Here is a 24,239-nt window from a genome sequence, read left to right as displayed (position 1 = left end):
CTCTTGCATGTTTATTTTAAAATTTCATAAAATGCCTCACATTGTGAAGCTAGGCCATAGAAAAGAGATCACAGGAACTTAAGAATGCATTGTTATTTTTAAAAGAACAACAGATATGAGAGGGAAGAATACTGGTTTGAATGAGTTACAAAATTTTATTTCCTTTATGTACTATTCTAAAAATATCAGAATTAATTGAAAGATAAAATACTAAGAGGAGAAAACAACTCCACCACGTCACTTAATTCATTTAGAGATCAAAGAAATGTGTCTGCAAGGCAAAGTGTGAGCTCATGGAAAGCTGTGATTTCTGTACAGACGTTACTTGCCTAATAGTTTCGGTGCTGTTAGTGAACTCCCAATTAGCATCTCCACTACACTCATTTCCAGTTCAGGAGAAATCTGCACCCTTTCGTGAGACCCAGTAAGGATTCTGAACAGTCTTATCTTGCAGGTTCCCTCTTCAGAGTAGGGGAGAGGTGAAAACATCTCTCTCAACTCCTACTAATCGAATAGGACTAAAAGAGACATCTTGGCTAGCTTGGAACAAAATATATCCTAGAATAGCGCTGCTGTGAAAGTTCTACGTTTCACTCCACGTACAAATTTCCCTTTTTCCAAAATGTATATCTTTATCCATCTTCTGAAGTACTACGGGTATTAAAATCCTTTGGTGATGCTGAAGAAATGGCAGTATTCTAATCAGTTGGGGTAAAGGCTTTTGAAAAAAAAAAAAATCCCAGACACTGAAAACATTCTGCCGATGGAAGGAAAGAAGCAAGAAAAATGTTTTTTTTTTAAAAAAAAATAATTGAATGCTCTTCTTATAGCCTGGTTTCCAACAACGATATCTTAATAATCAGAAACTGTCCTGAAAAGTGCAACTTCCCCTGACGTCTCAAGGGACAGCAAAGTTGCCAGAGTCCGAAGCGTGAGTCACTTGGCTCAATTTTGATGAGTAATCTCAGGTGTCAGGAAACTCGATTCAGAAGGAGAGGGGAGGGGGCGTCAGATCAGCAGGCGGAAGACTGGCCGCTGAGGATTGGATGGCGAGATCTCGATTTTCCTAAAACTGCGTCATTTCGAACCCAATTGGGTCCGGATGTTATGGGCACCGACGGCCTACCGTCTCGGAAACTCTCAGACGCAAGCGAAAGGCGAGGGGGCGGCTAATTAAATATTGAGCAGAAAGTCGCGCGGGGAGCGTGTCACGTGGGTCTCGGGGCTCGTCGAGCATCTGATAAATATCGCGCGCCACCGAGCAGGCAAAAGAGCGCGCTGCGACCTGCTCTTCCATCACCGCGGCGACCAGCGCTGAGCGCCCGCACAGCAATCAGACCCGCCCGAGGAACCCCGCGGTAAGTACCTGCGCCCTCCTGGGCGGCTCCGAGGTGACGGTGGGCAGCGCCGGACGCGAGGCTGGGGGCGCACGATGATGGGGACTGGGAGAAGGGACGCGGAGAATGGGGAGAAGCGCTCCCCAAGTGCCAATGTCTCTCTTTGTCTTGCATCTGCAGAGCTTCTGGACTCTTGGTGAGTTTAGGGGTGCTGGGGGAACCGGGATCCAGGCAAAAGGGTGCTTGGGCCGCTTTGGGGGAGTGATTTTCCTTCCTCCAGGGTACAAGCACGCCTCTTGCCCTATGGGGTTTTATCTCAGTTCCGCCCGCCCTGAGTTCTTCGGTGAGACCCCGAAATTCCGCTGCCCCAAGTCTTGGATCGCCACAGTCTACAAATATTGCGAGTGTGTGCGCGCGTGTGTTTTTTATTTCTTCTCCCGATTCTTGCAGGAAATCCAACATGAAAATCCTCGTGGCCTTAGCCGTCTTTTTTCTCGTCTCCACCCAACTGTTGGCAGAAGAGATCGGAACTAATGATGATCTCAATTATTGGTCTGACTGGTCTGATGGCGACCAGATCAAGGTAAGAGCGGATCCCAAGTTGACCTAGAAAGAGCCCTCCTTTTTCGAGGTCCGGGAGCTGCCCCTCTAGCTCTGCCCACCCCAACCCCACACACACCCGACTTCCCCGCAATTGCTCCCTTGTAATCAAGGGCACTGGACCACCACCTGGGGTGCTGAAGGTGCGCTGGAAGAACGCGATGAGATGTGCAGGAAACTCCCCTTCCTCGCGGTCCCACATAAGAATTTGCCTCCAAGACCCAAATTTTCTCCCGAGGGCTGCACCGTCGGGTCTTAGGAATTCCCGGTGGACTTGACCCGTGTCTTCACAAAGCTGGAACCCTGCAGGGGTTTCCAATCTGCTGGGTCTGGGGATTTCTAGAACTCAGCGCAGGCCTGGAGAACAGCGCTTGGACAACTGTGCAAAACGCGAGAGTCAGGGCTCGCCCGTGTGCCAGGAGCTGAAGCGGGGCCTGATGCTCACAGCCCGGGACTTAGAGGGGCACGGGGGGGAGGAAAGAGGCGGGGGGGGACTAGAAGTTAAGATTCTGCTTTAACATTTGTATGACTGCCCAAAGGACTTGGACCATTAAGTTTTCCTATAGGTGGTTCCGAGGTTAACTAGCTCGGGGGAGCGCGGCAACGGTGGGACCGTGAATACCGCGTCTTGCAGGTCCTTTGTCAAACGCTGTCACTCCCGCCCAGCGGCCGCGCACCTGCCTAGAGTTTTGCGGAGCTACGGGGTCTTTAAATCCCCCCGCCTCAACCACAATCTCAGGCAAAGAGATAGGAGGGTGTCGGGGTAAACTGAAAACCGACAAGCGCGCAAGGCTTGGAGACACCGTGCCGCTGCGACTGCTAACTCTCGCCAGGAACGGCTGAGGATGGGCGGCGGTGCTGGGGACGAGCTCCGAGGGGATCGCGGGAGACTGGGGGGGGGGGGGGGACCGGGAGGGACCGGGACCTTAGTCACAAGCGACTGGGGGAAGCTGGACCCCCTCTCTCGGGAGCCTGCTTCCTGTCCCAGGCCGGGGGGGACCCCACCTCCAGAGCATGGGACGGGGGCGCACTCCGCAGATGACTAGGGTTTCTAGGCGTTTAGCACTGACTGCTTCACCTTTAACCGTGCGCCATTTGTGTCACAGGAGGAGCTGCCTGAGCCTTTCGAGCACGTTCTGCAGCGAATGGCCCGGAGACCCAAGTCTCAGCAGTTCTTTGGATTGATGGGCAAACGGGATGCTGGTGAGATGGGCAATCATCCTTCTGTCTCTCTGAACACGCCGCCCTTTCTCCCTATGTGTTTTCAGGCTCTCTTGCTCTTTGCGGAGAGATTTCCAACCTAAAAGGAGGGTAGCTCCACGGAGCTGGCCTGCACACACCTTATTAACACACGCACACGTCTATGTCCCAAGGGAGAGAAAGATCCATTTCGTCCCTAACTATGTTAAGAGCGACCTCCAAGACCATCAAACTTAGCTAATGCTCCTCCGACTGAGGAACAACACTGACAAAGCGAAGGTCCTCTCGGGGTTGTGGTCTGAATGGCCTACATGCACATAGGAACTGATTCTAGACCACTAGGGTTAAATCAGCTTTAACCACCCTGGGTCTGTGGTCATAATGCTTAGTTTCCTTGGATGCATCAGTGGAACTTGTAAATACTTAATGTCCTTTCAATCTCTTGTCAGATTCCTCCATTGAGAAACAAATGGCCCTGTTAAAGGCTCTCTATGGTAAACATTTCTATAAATCTTTTACTATTGTTAACGCATGTGAAATATTTTATGGGCCAACACAGGTTTTTGATTATGGTTTTTAAACAAAGAGATGTATTTACATATGTTTCTTTCCTGAAATGGAGTGGGTGGTCCACATTAAAAATGGTTGGGGGGGTTCCCCAAGAAAACAGAGCAAAGGCCTGACCTCTTAGTTATTAATTGGCCTTGGGAATCTCATACTTTTGGATTTGAGTCTCTGGCTCATAGAAAGCACTTTTAACAATATTCTTTCTATTAAACTATTTTTTTATTATGAATTATTTGGTTAGCATGTGTGGCCCTATATACCTCAAGATGAATGGTAAATATATTTTAAATATATTTGTTTTATAACTATCTTTAAAATATATATGAGGTATCTTTAAAACAAACCTATTGCATTTTGCTAATTTTATTTATCTTTCTTCTAGGACATGGCCAGATTTCTCATAAAAGTAAGTTTCAAATTATTTTAACATCTATCAAATATGAACATAGATTAGAATAAATTCCACTCTATGCAATTCTTATTTTCTGTCATAACTTATGACTTAATGTTTAAATTAAGACAGTATAAGAATAGAGGCAACTCATATTGCATCTAGAACATGATTGCTTAAAATTACGCTTTAGACATAGCATTCCTACCAGAAAGATGCATTTCTTAGAGTCTTTAGCTCTCAGCTAAATTGTTGTTAAATTCTAAAACGTGGAACCCATGACATAAATGTTAGTAGCTGTTTTAGGCTGATTACAAATAGGAACTTCAGCTCCTATAGTTTTAGAGGAAAGAATTTTAATGGTAGGTGTAAAAAGCTCTACCACATATTCCTTTTCCCCACCACTGCTTCTACTTACACGATGTAAAAGAAAAATAAATAAACATTTGTACTTATCTTCTAACTTTCCTTAGTAAGCTAGGTACAATAATTATAATGCTGATTAAAGTAACCCACCAGATAATTAAGAGACTCCAGGGAATGCGTGTATAGAAAATTTATTTTAAGATAATGATAGAAGTGCAGCTGTTTGAAACCATAATTGGAAAAACCTCAGCTATCAATGTGCAATACTTATTAGGGTAGTGAAAATGACAGAATTAGAGCACTCAATGCTCATTATATTCCATATTCCTAATTGATAAAAGCAGAGTTGATAAGGAAATCTTCAGGATTCATTTTAGCCACAATAAGCTTCACTTACCCTAACTTGGATTTTGGTTCATTGGATAGTGAAGTTGATCACAGTAAGAGAACAGCCCTATTGTCAACCAGCACAGTATTAACCCACTATGAATCATTCACATAGAGATATTCTCCCCCAAGTCTTATTTGATTGAAATTAAAATGATAATCTTTTTAAAAGCTGCTTCTTTAAAAATAAATATTATTAATATGTACTCTCTAAGGACTGACTCATAGTAAAAATCTATATGATGCTACATTCAATTAATGTCAAAACTCACAGATTTTTCCAAAAGAGAAATTTTTTAAAAATTCAGTGAAATGGAATAATTCCTTTTAGAAGTATATAATGAGCAGGCATAGGAATCTGACTTAACTAAGGTTTGACTACCAATCAATAAAACATATTCAGTAACATAAGGAAATAAGCTTGGATATAACTGTCTCACAAATGTTAAATTGATTTCAGCAAAATCAAAACTACCCCAAGTAGCAACAATATTTATAACTTTATAAAACAGAAAAGTATATGAATAAAGGGTACTTGTCAGTATTAAATATAGAATTGAGGAAAGTGCTTTCATTGTCTGTCATTTATAAGACTTACTAGGAATTTCCATTTCTTTAGGCCACCAAAATTTGAAGGATATAATATATATACATATATATGTATATTTACTACATAGGCATACTCAGAAGCTTGCTTTTTTGGGTACTAGTTATAACAGCTTATTTCCTAAAATCTACACATATTAAAATACCCCTAAATGTATTTTTCCAGGACATAAAACAGATTCCTTTGTTGGACTAATGGGCAAAAGAGCTTTAAATTCTGGTATGTATAAAACCATGATTTAAAATAGACAGTATCTTAAGTCTACTATTATTTTCTTTCCAGGGCATAGTTTTCAAAGTACTAAAAAGTAATCATAAATTTAAAATGAGTATTTACGATGATGAAAATCTAATTGCAATCAATAAATCCAATAATTAATTTATAGATAGTTAAGTTATTAACAATCTGTCTCAAACCACCAGCCTTCCCATGTGTGTCCTATGTAATCATTATCTAACCTGAATCATTTTAACAGTCTAATAGTCCTTTCCTTCTATCTTTTAAACCGTATGAACTACATTTAATCGTGCTGAACCAAGGTATGTGTAAGTATCAGGAGGTGTGGTGGTTTTCTTAAGAAAAATAAGACCCAGTTTTCACATATTACCAAGGTAATTTGAAAGTCTTATAAGACTGGCAGTCTGTCAATAAAAAAGTTGGTAAATAAACAAATTCATTAATACATAGTTTTCTCTACATGAAGTTACAGATATTAAACTCTAAATATCTATTCCTGTAGCTTCCAAAGGGAACACAGACAAGTTGTCCTACAGGATTATAATCAGTTCTGGTTAGATTCTTAAAAGGAATAAATGCTACAATACTACATACAATATATTTTAATTCTAAACAGTTCTTTGAGTTGATATGAGTGCTATCCTGTTTCCTTTTCTATCAGCAAATGTGATATACATATATTTGAAAGTGCTCGTATTTTTAGTTCACCCAGAACACTATTTTAAAGGTTAAATATCCCTTATATAATTTTCATAGGGAGTGAATTTTTGTTGTTGTTAAGCACAGTTAAGTGTTATACTGTCTTTGAGAAAGCTATTAAAGATCTTTATTTCACCTTCAGAAAAAATAGATTTAAAACAGTAGTCATGTAATTAATTAGATACTACTTAACAGCTATCTTGCCCATTTAGAATATTTCGGTCTTTAGAAAATCTATAACTAAGAGTGGCTTGCTTAATTCATAATTATCTGGAAAAGTCATGCAAAAGTGACGTCCCTCAATCTTTATGTTAGTTCTCTACTTTCAAGATTTAGATACATTATTATTCCTCTGTCAGGAAGTTTTAGGTTGCTCAAAGTTAAAGAAGTTACCAGTATATCTAATGAAAAACTTTCAATTGTTTTACTTATTTGGATTATCTCCCAGCTTTTATAAATAATATAAATTTAAGTCACAATTGCTTTATTTGTATCAGAAAACAAATATTATAAGGACACCAGGGTCCTTATATAACTATGATTTTCTTAATAACACATTAGTCATGAACTCTACATTTATGAAACACACAGGTTTCATGATTACAGAAAAATTTTGAATAGATTAAAAGCTATTAAATATATTTAAAATAGTAATTATAGGTAATACAATCTCTATAATGAATCAGAATTTTTTTTAGAATAAATCTTTGCTCCTCTATTTTAGTTAAGAAAATATTAAAGAAAAAGTTTATACATGGTTCATATACTTTTCATATACTCAATGCAGGCAAATTTGTCATAACTATGATTTCTACCCTTTTGAGTCATAGAGCACCTGACAATCTGGTGAATCTAGAAATCCTCTTCAAAGAAACGCCCTTATCAGTAATTTTGTGTGTACACACACACACACACACACACACACATACACACACATATAAATTTTAAATGTGAACTCAGGATGTTCAAGGACTAGTTAAATAATTCTTTTTTTTTACTTAAGAGAACATTATGTTTCAGTTAAATCACTACTTTTATCTGTTTATACAAGTATTCATCTCACTTCAGTGAAGAATGCAACCATGGTATTTGAAATTTGTCAGGAACTGAGTTGTGCCACTCACCTCCCTACTAATACAAACAAACCAGGATCAGAAATGAGTGGTTTCCTCCCTTCAGCTTTGTGTAGTTTGGGACTCACACTGTTCACTCCTGAGTGGAGCATATATGATTGACAAAGAACATTCAACTTACTACTAACCTCACTTGATCAATAGTCCATTCTGTGGTCAAAGTGGGGAGGTAATAATATTGGTACCGACCTTCTTTCTCAATAAATCCCACCTGAAAAAGTTTTTAGAGTAGCTAGTGCCTGTGTTTCCTATGTGCCATTCATAGTTCTTTCTATTTCTATTGAATGCAATATTTTACACAGTGCATACTGGGTCTTAAAAAACACCAATAGCTTTGCTAATATAAATCTATGTGAATACAATACTAATTAAACTGATGAAAAATATATTTAAGTATTTTGATCCAACAGCTAGTACTTATTTTTATGTAATTACAGATCTCTTTTAAAGTACTTTTAATTGATTATAAAGTAATGTTGCCCCCACCCTTTTTTTTAGTCTAGATAGTCAAAGTACTTAAATTACTCGCTAGCTGTAAGTTACGTATCTTTGGAAACAGTGATTAACATGCTAGGAGGAAACATAAGCGCTTTTGTATTTACATGATACCGTTAGCCTTCCTACAGAGAAAGACGCTATTTTTTTAGTCTTAGGAATAACCCATCCTTGGGAGGCATTACAGAGAGGAAGAACTGAGTTTCTCCATTAGCTTCACTGATAATGTTAATTAGGAAACTTTTCCTCTAAAGAGTCATCAAAAAGTAAATATTTCAGACTTTGTGTTCTATGCAGTCTCTATAAGGTTCTTCTTAGATCTATGGTTTTAATGCTAAAGTAACTGTAGGTAGATGATGCCACAAATTAGTGTGTGTAGTCACATTCCAGTAAAATGTTATTTACCAAAAAAAAAAAAAAATGGTGGGCTGGTACTGACCAGCATCCTATAGTTTGCTGGCTGTCTAGAAAGAAAGTCCTGGTTTTTTTTTGCTTCCATATAACTACTAGTCTTTGTTACTTCTGTTGTTCACCTGAGTATCTGCCATTGCTCAAGAATCTGCTGAGAAACAACATTGCAATATATTCTGGAATATGCTTCTGAGGCACCAAGTAGAGGCTGGGTGACCAAAATAACCAAGAGTTCTGTGCTTAGAGCACTTACTATAAGGAGAGAGTGAGATAGAATATCAAGAGGTGTAAATGAAACTTTATGGGGGATGGGAGGTCCTTATGAGTTTAAAGCAAATCGCTTGTGTGTCATAAACTTTTCCCCCTTCATGTGTCATCTTTAAAACCCCTTCCTTCTCTTTGTTCTCAGTGGCTTACGAAAGGAGTGCAATGCAGAATTATGAAAGAAGACGTAAATAAACTACTTAATGTATTATTTACTGAGCTTTCTTTGTGTCAATGGCCAATGAAAGATAAAACAAGACTACTATTATGAGGAAATAATTATTTATTTAATGATAATTGTTGTTCTGAGTCAATAACTCAGTGTTTATTTTTCATATTGTGCCAAGATGTGTTGTAAAACTGTGTTATAATTCTAAGATGACAACTTCCTCAGAAGTACAAATCAGTGGTAATTTGTCAACAAAGCAGTATTCTACCTATGAAATTGTAAAAACCTGTCATTGCTATGCCCTCTAAAGGAAGAAATCATTTCTGATTCGTGAAAGCGGTCACATCAGCAGTTCAAAGGGAAAGAACTCACAGGTTGGCCTGTGCTTCTCCATTTGTTTTCATGGTGAAACTGTACTGAGATTTGGTACTAAACTATATTTGTATTATCTTCGCAGCATGTATTGCGTTTTGTGACTATAAGGAGATATTTTAAAAGTTTTAACGTGATTCTAAAGTCTTCATTTCATTGTCTAATGTGTTATGATAGTTCACATTTTAAATAAAAGATAAATATATTGAAAATTGAGTCATAGTTTTTCATTTGTCAAATCAGCAACATTTATTTTTATAGATGGAATATGTTCAAAGTTGTTTTAACTCCTAAATCATGAAGCATAAAAGCTACTTTTTTTCTTTCTAAGGAAAACAGCTAAAGTATAATCTCAATTTATTTCTCATGCATTCATTTTTTTCCACTAAGTCATTTAACTGAGAACATTCACAGAGAAAATAATTATACTTTAGAATTCAAAGAATAAGGACTAGGCTCTGCTTATACATGAGATTACAAATAGGAAAGTAATCTATTTTAAAGAGACATATCACCAGTTATTTTTTCTTATTGAGATAAACATCAGCAAAATTCCATTTCAGTCTTGCTTTGTGTCCAGGAAATAAATACAGACTAATCAGAGGAAAAGAAAATGACTACTACGTGTCCTATATTTCCTCATTGCATAAAGTGTGAATGTTGACAAGTTGTAAAACGAGTCAGGACAAGCATTACCCAGGATAATAAACTCCATGTGTTTAGCCTGGACCATGCCTGTTGATGATTGGTGTTAAAACATATTAATTATAAGGATAAAGCATATTTTATTTTTATTTTATTTTTTTAAAACTTGTTATTAAATCACCATGTGGAAAGTTACAAAGTTCTCAGGTTTATGTCTCAGTTATACAATATTCAAACACCCATCCCTTCACCAGTGCCCATATTCCACCACCAAAAACCCCAGTATACCCCCCGCCCCCACCCCCACCCCCTACTGTATAACTAATGAATTTCATTTCATTTTCTCTTTACCTTGATTACGTTTCATATTTCAACACAAAACTCACTATTGTTGTTGGAGTTTCCACCCAAGAAAGACAGCCCTACTACCAAGGAAGCATTTGATACTTAGTTATTCATTAGGATAAAGCATATTTTAATCTTTAAACCTCTCAATGAATTATTTGGTCTTTTTTTAAAGAAGACTTTAATAAATTCATGCTCTTTAGTATACATTTAAATACTTTTTTTGGCTTTTGGGGTCACACCTGGCAATGCACAGGGGTTCCTCCTGGCTTTGCACTCAGGAATTACTCCTGGCAGTGCTCAGGGGACCATATAGGATCCTGGGAATCGAACCCTGGTCAGCCGTGTGCAAGGCAAGCACCTTACCCACTATTTCTCCAGCCCCACATTTAAACACTTTCAATCATATTATAATAACAAATGGAGAAAATAAGAATCATCTCGAACCATAGTCTCCAAAAGGAATGTTTGCTTTTCTGTCAAACAACAATTATTTTATAGTAGTTATAATGACAATAATAACTTAATGCTTAAGTATTATCACTATTACCATTTTACAAATGATAATATAAAGTTTAAGAAAATGGGAGTTATTTAGTGTTTAAACATAAAATTAATGAAGCCAGTGGCATTTTGATATAATGGTATGTTATGCCATCACTTAAAATGGCATCATGCACGCGCATATGCTGCCTGAGCCCACGTGCTGCTTGTGCCCACGTGGCCGAGCACATGTGGTGCCCGAGCACATGTGTCGCCTGCATCTCCCCGCCTGGAGATGTGTACTTTCATGCTTTCATGTCCAGTGCTAAGATGTGTGTAGAGCTCTCTCTCCACCCTTGGAGAAGCCCGAGTTCTCTCTTGAGCGCGTTATTCTTACTATTCTCTCTCCCACTTATCCCTTCCTCCTCCCCTCAGAAACCTCTAAATAAAATCTGTTTACTTGAAATTAATTAATTAATTAATTAATTAAATGGCATGATGGTATATTTGGTGATGTAGAGTAATAGGTGGGTATGTTATTTAGCAGAAAGCAGTATTGCTTCATTATATATCCTATAGATGTTATAACAAGAAGAAACAAAGTAATGGATAAGAGTGAGGAGTTCAGAGTCCAATTGCTCAGGTATGTAATTAATGGCCATGTGATGATAACCATATTCTGTCTGCCTTGTTCTCCTCATCACTAAAACAGGAATGATCATAGTTTCCACTTCACAGTTGTGCATAGTCTCCACCCATGGCTACGGGATACAGTGCAAGTGAAATTTTCAGCGTACTCTCAGGTGTTCAATGAGGAGTCAGTAAATTTTATCTACTACTATTGCAAGCTTCTCTCCCAAATGCCAGTGAAAAAAATCAGCACAATAATTTAGCCCTAAAAGAAATAGAAGTGTGTGTGTGTGTGTGTGTGTGTGTGTGTTTGTATAGGGGTATAGAGGATTCTAAATAGTTTTCATACAAATTAACTCAAAAGCAACCTCAAAAACTTTTCAGCACTTTGCACTGTTTCTCACCGTATTAGAAAGTTCCCATCACCTCTTCCCACTCTGAGATCCTATAATTCTCTGCAGCACAATCCCTGAGACATAGAAAGCCCAGCATCAGCAGAAGCCCCTCATACCTGTCTTCCCCCCGACCCAGAAACCCAGCAAGAGGAAGAGCAGCAAAAGGGAGAAGCCCTTGAGCTCTAGTTTGCAAGCATTAAATATTTACGATGATTGTCTTCTACATTTTCTTCACCTATACTCTTTTTATTCTTTTTAAATTAAAATGCTATGATTTACAGTTATTCATAGTTAAGTTTCAGTCATACAGTGCTCCAGAACGAGTCCCACCACCATTGTCAATTTCCCTTCACCAGTGTCCCCAGGTTCCCTCCCACCTCTCTCCCTGATCCTGTTTTCTTGACAGGCACTTTTTAAAGTGGTTGTTGTGGTTTGAATCTCCTGCTTTCAGTGTTGTTAAACTCCATGGTTTGGATATAGAGCTATATCACTCCTCTTACCACCAAGACACTTGGCTCTTGATTTCTTTCTTTTTTAATTTAATTTCATTTTACTTTATTTTTAATTTTTTAAAAAATTTCATTTAATCACTGTGAGATAGTTACAAGCTTTCATATTTGGGTTACAATCACACAATGATCAAGCACCCATCCCTCCACCAGTGCACATTACCCACCACCAATATCCCCGATATACTCCCCTTTCTCACCCTCCCCCTGCCTCCAATGGCAGACGATATTTCTAAGCTTCGTTATTCCGCATCTACTTGCTACCACACTCCTTCAATTAAATTCCTTCTCTGTCCTCCTTTCTATGTCCTGGGGCTAAGGGAGATAGAGTTATCCTCCTGTTTTTACCTTATATTTCTTCATCCAGTTTTCTTATATATCATAGATAAGTGAAATAATTTTGCTTCACCTATATTCTTTATTAAATGTTTGGTTTTGTTATAAAACAGCAAAAAGACTGATTTATAATTTCGTTAACAAAAGTATTTTTGATTCAGGTTTTATGTTTTTTTTTTCGGTGATAGTCTATGGTGAAAACAAAAAAGACACTCAAGTTGAGTAATTTGAGGAGAATATAAGAAAAGACTAATTACAGATGAGTCATCTTTATAAACTACTTCCAACTTAACATCACTTGTCATGTGCCTGTGTGTGTTTAATAAATAAACTGGAAAAAATCCACAAGGACTCAAAATTGGAGTTAGCTGGGGAAAACAGAAAGAAAGTGTGGGAGAAATAAATGCATGTTAAATTCCTTGTCTTGTTGGAAGAAGGGTAAGACTTAAATATATTTGACTCTACACTTTAAAAACAAAGTGTAAATTTCTGCATGTGAGCTAAAAATGTACAAAAACTTAACACTAAAGAATAATTAAAGTGTAGTTATTAAAACAGAAGTGGAGATACGTTACATAAACACAATCTAATGAACAGAAAGCAAGAAAGACTTACAAATATTTTGGCAAATGAAAAATAACAATATAGAGAATGAATCAAATATTGGAAATCACATTTATAATAAAGGTGAGTAGTTTAAACAGATTTATTAAGACACTGTAGCAAAATCAAAATTCAGCTAATATTAACTATATCCTCTTCCCTATAATGACACCCAAATGCTATTTATTAGAGAATATCAGGAAAACTCCAGAAATAAAAGGTATGAAAGTTTTTAATCTTTAACAGTGTGTCTCAGAAAGAAAGGAAAGACAATTTAATGAGCTAACACGGTAAGTTCAGTTAAATTCTGAAAGTAACTACTCAGCTCATACAATAAAACCAACCTAATTCTAAAGATTACATACACACACACACACACACACACACACACACACACGGTTAGAAGTAATAAAAATTCGGTGGAATTGCATTTTAAAAAATTAATAGATAAAAAAACGTTTGAGTAGGTGGAACAATTGCCTTGCACACAGCTAACCTAAGTTTGATCCCTGGCACTGCATATGGTCCCTGAGCCCATCAGAAGTGACCCTTGTACACAGAACCAAGAATAAGAGCTGAGCACTGTTGGGTATGTCCCCCCAACAAAAACAAAATAATAAATTTTGATTCTATATACTAGCAATAAAGTATCTAAAAAATAAATTAAGGAAGCAAAACAATTTACAATAGAATTTAAAAGCATAGAATGCTTAATAAATTTAATTATGTCAATGAAAGATCTGACACAGGAAACTAAAACTCATTGGTGAAAGAAATTTAAGACATAATTAAATGAAAATCTATCCTGTGTTCATAGAATCACTGTATCACTGTCATCCTGTTGCTCATCGATTTGCTCAAGCAGGCACCAGTAAGTAACGTCTCCATTGTGCGATTTGTTGTTACTGTTTTTGGTTCATAGATTAGTAGAATATTATTAAACTGTACATAGAACCCAATTTAATCTACAGACACAGTGTAATTCTTTTTAAAATTCTAAAGTCATTTATTACAAAAGATAGAAAAACATTACTAAAATTTGTAGGGAACCATAAAATTACCCGAATGATCAAAGAAATATTGAGAAAGAATAAAAAATCTGGAGACAGTATGCTTTCTAATTTTAAACTATACTATAAAGTTATAGTAATTAATCAAAACTTTCCATAAAAGTACCTGAATGACCAAAACAATACTGAAAAAGAATAAAAAATCTGGAGACAATATGCTTTCCAGTTTTAAATTATATTATAAAGCTATAATAACTAGTCAGAACTGTATGTAGTGAACATAAAAACAGACACAGACTAATGGGACAGAGTCAAGAGATTTGGAATAATTCTAACATACATTCAACTAATATTTTATAAGAAAACCAAGAATGAAAATGTATATCTTCACTAGGTGATGGAAAAATGAAATATTCACAAGCAAAGAAAGGAATTGGACCCCATTTTACACTAAGCAAAAAAAAAAGACATAATTAAAGACAAAACTAAGACCTGAAGCAATAAATTAAAAATAAAAAACAGGAAAATCCCTTTGCCATTGACCTAGGCAATTTGGAAGAGGTGGGGGTGGGGGGATAATGAAATCAAAAACAATGGCACCAGGTGTGATTACCTCAAACTAAAAAGCTTTGACATGGAGGAAACAAATCAACACAGCCAAAAGACAACTTATGACTGAAAAAAAAGTACTTCAAATAACATGTCTGATGAAGGATTAATACCCAAAATAATAACTCACACAAAGAAAATGATCTGAGGAGTCAGCAAGATAGTATAAGATAAAGAATGTGCTCTGCTCTGTTTAATCGTCAGCAGCACAAGACTCACCAATCATCATTACTGGAGCAGCTCCCTGGTCCCCCAAGTACTGTCATGGTGTCCCTGGTGGTCCTCTACACTTCAGGATTGGATGATCCTCGGGCCCTAGCACTAACTGTAAGTCAAGCTGTGGTGTATGTGTATAAGATGCAAAGAATAAAGGTGTTTAGAAGTTCTGTGTGAACATACCAAGGGACTATGTCAAGGTTTGTAGTTCCAATCTGATGTTACCAGTAGCTGAATTCTTTATCATCAAGAATCTTGAATAAAAATTAAACTTCGTTGTAAAAAAAAAAAGTCAAGTTGGCTGAGAATAACTTGAGAGCTACAAACCTACAATCCCAGAAAAAAAAATCGGATGTAAAAGTGATAACATATTGGTGACGGGAGCAATAGTACAGTAGGTAGGGCGTTTGCCTTGCACGAGGCTGATCAGGGTTCTGTCTCCAGCACCCCATATGGTTCCCTGAGCAACACCAGGAGTAATTCTTGAGTGGAGAGCCAGAAGTAACCCCTGTGCATAGTCGGGTGTGACCCAAAAAGCAAATCTGTTCGAGCACTGTCATCCTGTTGCTCATCAATTTGTTCGAGCGGACAGCAGTAACATTTCTCATTGTGAGACTTATTGTTACTGTTTTTGGCATATCCAATACGCACGGGTAGCTTGCCAGGCTCTGCCGAGTGGGCTCGATACTCTCCATAGCTTGCCAGGCTTTCCGAGAGGGGCAGAGGAATTGAACTCAGGTCAGCCACATGAAAGGCGAACACCCAACTGCTGTGCAATCGCTCCAGCCCAAAAAGCAAATATAAATAAATAACTTTTTTAAGTGAGCAAAGGACCTGAATAGACATTTTTTCAAGCAGGGCATAAAGTGAGCATAATGGTGGTGGATGTTATGGTGGTGGGATTGGTGTTGGAACTGTAAATGTAATAAATTACTGTGAACAGCTTTATAAAAATAAAATTAAATTTAAAAAAAATGACATACACATGACCAAAAGGTACATTAAAATGGTTCAATATCACCAATGATCAGAAAAATGCAAATCAAAACCACAATGAAATGTCACTTTCCACTTGTTAGAATGGCTTTCATCAAACAGATAAGAGATGGGATTGTAACATGCTGTGACTGAAAAACAATATGGAGAATACTCAAAAAATAGTAGCTCAACTACTAAACATATGATTCAGCAATTCCAATTTTAGGCATGTATTTTAAAAGATTGAAAACAGAATCTCAAAGAAATATCTGCATTTTTATAATTACTACAGTTATTCAATATCACCAAGATACAGGAACAATGGAATGTTCATTGAAGGATAAAAAGAAAAAGAAGATATGAAAAATAAGGATATCTTGCTTAGTTGTCAAACACCAGACACCAAATAAGTTGATATGGAATTTGCACACTTTCTACTTCCCGTGAGAATCTGAAAATTGTTTAAACCACACAATTGAAGGTAACCTGTTATAATAACCTGAATACTCCTTTTATACGTTTTCTGGGCCTTTAAATGTGGCTTGTAACATTCCAATTAGAAGAAATTGATTGGCTTCCTTTTCTATCTTTTTCTGTTTGCTAATCTCCTAACCCCCATAATTTACATATTACACTGTATTTGTTTCAAGTGTAAAATCCAAAGCCTTTTCATTCATATATATTGTACAGTGATCACCACAATAAGTCCAGTTAACATCTTTTGCCATACATTACAGACATTTTTGTTTTGATAATTATGTTAACAACTTTAATATTGACCACATCATAAAGTTTTAAATATGTAATACAATATTTTTAACTCTCCTTACCACACTGCACATTATACTCCCCTCACTTACTAATTTTATAAATACATATTCATTCATTTTGACCACCTTTACCCATTTCTCTGACTCAAATCTTTGCCTCTGGCAGCCACCAATCTGTTTTCTATAGTTATAAATTTTGAAAAAAAATTATTACAAATATTATTTTAAAAGTATACTTATGAATAAGAGTATACAGTATTTATCTTTCTCCATGAGTTATGTCACATAACAGAGCCTTAATATTTCATATTGTTACTAATGTCAAAATAGTATTTTTTTACGGTTATATAACATTCCACTCTATATGGTTTTTTGTGTGTGTGTGCGTGTGGTGTGTGTGTGTGTGTGTGTGTGTGTATGTGTGTGTCCTATTTCTCTATCCACTCACCTTTCAATAGACACTTCAAAGCTTTATTCTGGTGATATAATTTGAATATAAAACTAGCAGTACTATTTCCTTCTGAGTTAGCATTTTTCCCTAGAATTTCTCCACAAGTTTAATTGCAGATATATATCCCTGGGAATTATCATTTGTTATTGAAAACCATATGCATTTCTTTTATTTAAATATTTGCTCAGGAAGTTCCTACTGTTTGTTTTCCCACCTTCACAGCTTAAGGCTGTCAAGAAATAGGCCTGGGTTGTTTGGGAGCTAATGCAAACTGGGTAGCTCTCCCACCTTTGGGATTATTGACTAAACAAAAGCCAGAAACATATGGCTGCCTGTTATTATTGCTCTGGCTGAGTCACAGAACCTGTGGGTTATGAAAATTCTCTCCATCTTTTCACCTAAATTCCTCTCAGAAGAAAAGGTGTTTTGTAGATTTTTCCACCTCAGACAATGAAAGAAAGATAGCCAAGAACAAAAGAGATGGCCGATCTTCTTGTCAAAGCAGAAAAGAAAAAAAGCACTTTAAGTGCTCTTCATAGCCTGGCTTGGTTAACCTGCAGCACGTGAGCATGAGACTGGGATCTAAAAGTGACCAGTTTTATAATCAACTTTCTATTTTTTTACTTTTAATTAAATTTCATTTTCTGTTATTGTGTCAGGGATTGAACTCAGGGCCGCATATATGTGAAGTATGTGTTTCCCCCACATCCCCAAGCTTCAAAGCTACCTGCCTTAAAGCTCCTCTCTGACTGCATATTTTGTCATGACCAGGATTTCAGCGATCTTGTAACTTGACTGCTTTCTCGAAGGGGTTTGCAGCTTTGGAGCCAAGCTGTGGTGACTTTATATTAGGTCTATTATTTCAAGAGAATCCAGACTAAAGCATAGTCATGCCACTATGCAAGAAGTGTATAGAATATTGAACATATTTTTGACGTTTTACCATTAAGACAATGGGTTTATAACTGTGTTGACATTTATGGTCTTGGTGTATACATTTACCTCATCTTACCACCATCAAAGGGTCCTAGATATCCTCCTTCTAACATGTTTCTGTTGTCACCTCCTATCTACCTCCTCCCCCATCCCAATTTGGTGTTATCAATTTGTTGTCTAGTACCCAGAGTTTGTTATCAGTTAATAGTATTATATTCTTATCTTGTTTCCCTATACACCACAGATGAGTGATATCATCTGGGGCTTGTCTTTCTCCTTCTGGCTAATTTTTCCCAGCATTAAAATATTTTTAAATCTTCTAGTGGAAAAAAAAACCTAACTTCCTCTTCTATTTCATAAAATGGCATTCTTTTCAAATACACAGTAATGGTCTCTTCAAAATAGGTACTAAGTCTATTAGATAATACATCTTTGTGCATTTACAGCTTTTTTTTACTCCTGATCCAATTATTTTAGGCTGTGAAAATGTATTCAATACTTCCTCAGAAATGTCTTAGATTTGTTTCTTAATTCCATTATAATGGCCTTTTTGGTGCCAAGTATTTTATGTGACTGCTTCCCATAATGATAAAGGTTAGGTTTGTTTTGTACCATTTCAAAAGAGTAAATTTTGAGGTCAAAAGAGTGATTTACTCATCCACCCATTCATCACTTATGCATTCATTTATTCAGCACATGTCAATCGCCATATTTATAAGGCATCATAGCAAGTGAATCAATGACAGACCATTTCTCTCTCTCTCTCTCCCTCTATCTTTGTCTCTCTGTCTCTGTCTGTTTCTCTCTCTTTCTTTTATAATCCCCTGTGCCTGGAATAATACTTGCTCAAAGTCGATGTTCATTCTTATTGATAAAGAAGTTAGGCTGTGATGGGGAATAGATGAATGAATAAAAGAGTACATGACATGTGAAGATGTGAATAATAGAAAGATATGACTTTAGGAAAATAAAGATGGAAGATTTAAAGAACATTACTTTGAAGCTCATTTTTATTACTCTAATACAATTCCTATTCAGTTTTCCACAAGTACCTTAATGTGGTTTTAAACTTCCCTCTCCTACTCTCCAGTCACAAATAAATGAGAGATCATCTGTAAATAAAAAGGCTAATGCAGCCCCAGAAACTAGGAAAAAAATGTCTTTCCATCAAATGTGTGTTGTCTTTTATTAACAAACCACCTCAAGATGTTACTTACTTTGTTCTTAACAATGGACACTTACTCAGAAATGCATTATTAGGCTATTTCTTCACTCTGTCAATTTCACAGTGTTTATACAACCAAGATTTTATAGAGTCATTACACAGCTAAATGATACACAGAGACCACATTTCTATTGCAATTTGCCATTGACTCGAATATTGTTACATATATTAGCAGTCGCACCCACAAACTACCCCCAGCACCATGCAATCTCATCAAAAGCCAATATCCAGAGCTATAAACCAAAGCTCCCGGAAAAGAGTAACTCAGAACAGATCCTCCTGCCCCCGTGCCAGGCTGTCTTCACTGGGGCCCCCTCTGAGGGGGGTGGGTTGAGTTTCCCTCCCACCCCCAGCAGAACCCAGGCAGCCGGAAGAACTCCAGAACCCAGCTGCAGCCATGCTCAAGGCCACTTTCCACATGCTTGGAAGAGCCTCACCCATGAAGGAAAGTGGCAGAGGAACCCAGGTATGTGGGCCCCGTGGCTGAGATCTCCAAGCCTGCTTGAATTGGAGCTGGGCCTCCTCCCAACAAGCTTTCAAATAGCTTGATAGTCACACCCACAAACCGCCACGGGCACCATGTAATCTCATCAACAGCTAAGATCCAGAGACTATAAAATAAAGGTCCCGGAAGAGACTGATGCAGTATTTCCTGGAGACCCCTTATACTCTAGTTCACTGATGTACCTAAAGTAGCACACATTTGTTTAGTTTTAACACACTTGCTTGTATTCTCTTATATACGGGCTTAAATGGCTCCAGAATGAAATACAACAACCTTTACACACTTCCTTCTTATTGTGGTGGGAAGATGCTCGCTGGTAGGGTGGTTATTTGAATATTATCTGTAATGAACTATTGTGAACTACTTTATGAAAATAAAATGTATAAAAATCGCAAAATTTTTTTTTAAAAATCTTACAGAGAAACTTCAATTAAATCTACAGTATATTTGTTTCATGGGATGATGAAGCATATAGTAAAAAGGAGACATATGTCACCTTTAGATATTAACATTTTATTTAGGTAAGTAATTGCTCACTATAGAGTAATGTCATCTTCATCATCAGTAGAACATTAATTTTACTCTAGTTATTTTATTTTATTTTTAATTTTTTTCTTTTTGGGTCACACCCGGCAATGCACAGGGGTTACCTCCTGGCTCCGCACTCAGGAATTACTCCTGGCAGTGCTCAGGGGACCATATGGGATGCTGGGAATCAAACCCAGGTCGGCCTCGTGCAAAGCAAATGCCCTACCCGCTATTCTATTGCTCCAGCTCCCAGATGATTTTATTTTTAATAAAATGTTCTTGTTATCAGAAAAACATGACACGAGAACTGCCTTGTTAACAAATTTTAAGTGAACATTGCTTTACTGTTGATTATAGACATAACGTTGTACAACAGATCACTAGAGTTATTTGTAATACATAACTGATGCTCTATACCCATTGAATACCAACTCCACTCCACCTAACACCACCACCATCATTCTATGTTTTTCTTTTAGGGGCCAGACCCAGCAGGGCTTAAGGTTAACTCCTGGCTCTTTCTTCAGGGGTCACTTCTAATGGGGTTTTGGGGATCATGTATGGCTCTGGGTATTAAACCTTGATTGGCTGGATGCAAAGCAAGCACTTTACTCATTCTACTACTATGTCTCTGACCCCATTTTACTTTTTGATTATATAAATTATTTTATATGTAAAGATTATATTACACATAATATGTAAAAGACTTATGAAATACTCTTATTTATATGCCTCTCCTAAATGAATATTTGCTCAATTTCCTTAGACTAATGTACTATAGTTCAACAACAAACAAAAGAAATAAGAGTTCTTGGGCTGGAGCTGTAATGCAGCAGATAGGGTATTTGCCTTGCACGCGGGCAACCTGGGTTCAATCCCTGACATCCCATATGGTTACCCAAACACTGCCAGGAGTAATTTCTGAGTGCAGAGCCAGTAGTAACCCCTGAGCATCGCTGACTATGACCCAAAATAAGACATAAATAAATAAAAATAAATATTTTAAAAGAAATAATAGCTTTGCAATCTCCTAGTTTTAGGGCCAGAGTGATATTATTGAGGGTAAGGCCCTTTTTTATGCAGACAACACTGATTTGCTCCTCAGCAAATACCAGGGGTCACTCTTAAGTACAGAGCCAGAAAAGGACCTGAATAGCACCAAGCAACCCCAACAAAACAATAATCACTTGTATCACTTGTCATCCCATTGATCTTTGATTTGCTCAAGCGGGCACCAGTAATGTCGCCATCTGTCCCTGTCATGCGCTAGTGCAGCCCAGTGATATCTGCTTGCTCCAGGCACACGAAGAGCCTCAAATCGTTCATTTAGGGATTTGACAAAGAAATCTGACCATCTAGTTGGTGGGAGGCCACGCGGTCTTCTGACGTCCCATGGAATCCAGTCAGTAACAGCTTTAGTCCAGCTGTTGTCTCTGAATCACATTAAGTGATCAGCCCATCTGATTTTTGATGCCTTGGCAAACGTGACAGCGTCCCTGATTCTTGACCGTCAACAGAGGTCAGAACTCAGGATTTCTTCTCTCACTTGAGTGAGACGTGATACTCCAAACATATCTCTTTTGATTCCTCTTTGGGATACCCAAATAGCATTCTCATCCTGTTTGCATAGAGCCCAGGTCTCTGAGGCATATGTTAGAGCAGGAAGAACGGTGGAATCGAAAAGATGTGCCTGGAGTTGGAGGTTCTTCATTCTTTTAACCAGTTCTTCGACGCTCTTGAAGGCATTCCACGCTGCTCTCTTCCTCCTGCACAGTTCTGGAGCCAAGTCATTCCTCATGTTGATTTCTCGACCCAGGTACACATAGCTGCTGCATTCAGAGATGTTCATTCCATTGAGAGAAAATGGAACTTCAGGGACCAGTTCGTTTTTCATTCATTTTTCATGAGCATTGTCTTGTTGAGATTCAGCTGCAATCTGACATTTCCACACTCGTGGTCGAAGTCGGCCAGCATTTGTGCCGCTTGGCTAATATTTGGCGTTATGAGAACGATGTCATCAGCAAAGTGGAGGCGGTGTAATTGCCGACCATCTATCTTCACTCCCATTCCATCCCATTCCAGTCATAGTATGATGTTCTCTAGGGTGGCACTGAAGAGTTTCGGTGAAATCGTATCACCTTGCCGCACCCCTCTCTTTACATCAATGATCACTTCTTTGTAGAATGGTGAGATCCTGGTGGTTAATCCACAATACAGCTCATGGAGGATTTTGATATACTGAGTTTGAACACCCTGTTTGGCTAGGGCTTCGATGACCACTTCAGTCTCAACAGAATCGAAGGCCTTCTTTAAGTTAATGAACGTCAGACAGAGTGGCATCTTGAACTCTTGTGAAACTTCAATGAGTTTGGTCACTGTGTTGATATGGTCTATCATGCTGAATCTCCTTGGGAACCCGGCTTGCTCATATGGTTGTCCTTCATCTAGTGTTCTGCCTATTCTATTCAGGATGACGCAAGTGAACAACTTGTAGATGACAGACAGCCAGCAGATTGGGCAATAGTTGCTGATGTCATGGATGTCTCCCTTCTTGTACAACAGAACAGTCCTACTGGTTTTCCACTGAGACAGAACCTTGCATTCAGACAGGTAGCCTGTAAAGAGGCGAGTATTGATGAGTACTGGTGGCAGATTCTTCAGGTGTTTGGGTCTGACTTTGTCCGGACAAGGTGCTGTACGTGTCTTTACCAACGAAATGGCATGTCAGATTTCGGAAGGGAGGACATTTGGAATATCCATCTTGCGGAATTTGGTATGTGGGCAGGTGGACGTGGCTGTCAAAGAGATCTGAGTAGAAGTCGTGAATAATCCTCTCCATTGCCCTTCTGGAAGATGTGATAGATCCATTGGGATGTTGGAGGGCAGTCATCTTGTTCTTGTAGTTGGCAAAGGATAAACGAGCGTTTCGAATACTTTTTCCATCTTCTGCCGCATCAGCCAACACTGCTGCTTTCTCTCTTTGAAGTCTTCCTTTATCGCATCTCTACACAGCTTTGGGAGCTTGGACATTAGCTTGTGGTTGCCTGAGGCTCGCGCCAAACCACATTGACAAACGAGTTTGAGAGTTTCCGAAGACAGGCGTCTGTGGCATTCTTACTTGCACAGTCATGGAGGTTCTGAACCAGTCGATCATATTCCTTGTAGATGCTGTCAAGGGCAGCATCTTCCCACATTGCTGCAACAGTGCCCAAAAGCTCCCAGTTGGTGCTCATTCTGGGAGTTGCCTTCATAGACTTAAATTTTGAAGACCTTTCTCCCCGCTCTGTGAAGTAGAATTTTGCAGGAAGGAGATGGTGGTCTGATCCCGTTTGGAATTTTGAGACAACAGCGACATGTATGTTCACAGGCTGCAAGCTACCCATGGCGTACTTGATATGCCAACAACAGTAATAACAATCAGCCTCATTCACCTGACACCAAAAGAGCCAATACAGCAGCGTTAAGAAAGATGAGCAAGGAGAGGCTGAAAACATCTCAGGGATGAACTAGACTGCCAAAACGAAGAAAGACTAAAGTGATTGTCTGTACTTTCAACGCACATAACTGGCATCAGAAGCATCCATCGAGGACCTTATGGTGCAAGCGCAGAAGATCAAGTAGGACATCATTGGTCTGACCAAACAAGAAAATAACAATAATAATAATATCTTAATTTCAATAACATTGGACAAATTTTCAGAAACAACTGATAAATCATCTGGTAGTTCTATTTTTCATATTTTGGGAGTCATCTTTACCCTTGTTTTCTAGTTACTGCACCATTGTGCATCCTTACCATAGTGTACAAGGATTTGAAATGGTATGATTTT

General features: G+C 38.1%; 1 protein-coding gene across 2 annotated transcripts; it reads left to right on the top strand.

Moving 5' to 3' along the window:
* Positions 1 to 1,008: 1,008 nt before the first annotated feature.
* On the top strand, positions 1,009 to 9,447 carry TAC1 (tachykinin precursor 1). 2 transcript variants are annotated; one of them, XM_004602293.2, is made up of 7 exons: positions 1,009 to 1,358; positions 1,788 to 1,920; positions 3,044 to 3,140; positions 3,587 to 3,631; positions 4,087 to 4,110; positions 5,621 to 5,674; positions 8,840 to 9,447. In XM_004602293.2, exons 2-7 carry the CDS (start codon positions 1,798 to 1,800, stop codon positions 8,887 to 8,889), a joined length of 393 nt encoding a protein of 130 aa, XP_004602350.1. In that variant the 5' UTR covers positions 1,009 to 1,358; positions 1,788 to 1,797; the 3' UTR covers positions 8,890 to 9,447. The 2 variants fall into 2 exon arrangements, with proteins under 2 accessions (XP_004602350.1, XP_054992308.1); XM_055136333.1 differs by lacking the exon at positions 5,621 to 5,674 and having other exon boundaries at positions 1,013 to 1,358.
* The last annotated feature ends 14,792 nt before the right edge of the window (positions 9,448 to 24,239 follow it).

This window comes from Sorex araneus, chromosome 1 (genome assembly GCF_027595985.1).
Source record: "Sorex araneus isolate mSorAra2 chromosome 1, mSorAra2.pri, whole genome shotgun sequence".
NCBI classification, from domain to species: domain Eukaryota; kingdom Metazoa; phylum Chordata; class Mammalia; order Eulipotyphla; family Soricidae; genus Sorex; species Sorex araneus.
The sequence above is the reverse complement of the archived record's forward strand: the minus strand, read 5'-3'. Positions and strand labels throughout refer to the sequence as shown.

Coding starts and splice junctions, on each gene's coding strand:
- TAC1 (XM_004602293.2), top strand. CDS start 1,798: ATGAAAATCCTCGTGGCCTTAGCCGTCTTTTTTCTCGTCTCCACCCAA. Junction 1,921..3,043: donor CTGATGGCGACCAGATCAAG/GTAAGAGCGGAT, acceptor TTTGTGTCACAG/GAGGAGCTGCCTGAGCCTTT. Junction 3,141..3,586: donor GATGGGCAAACGGGATGCTG/GTGAGATGGGCA, acceptor ATCTCTTGTCAG/ATTCCTCCATTGAGAAACAA.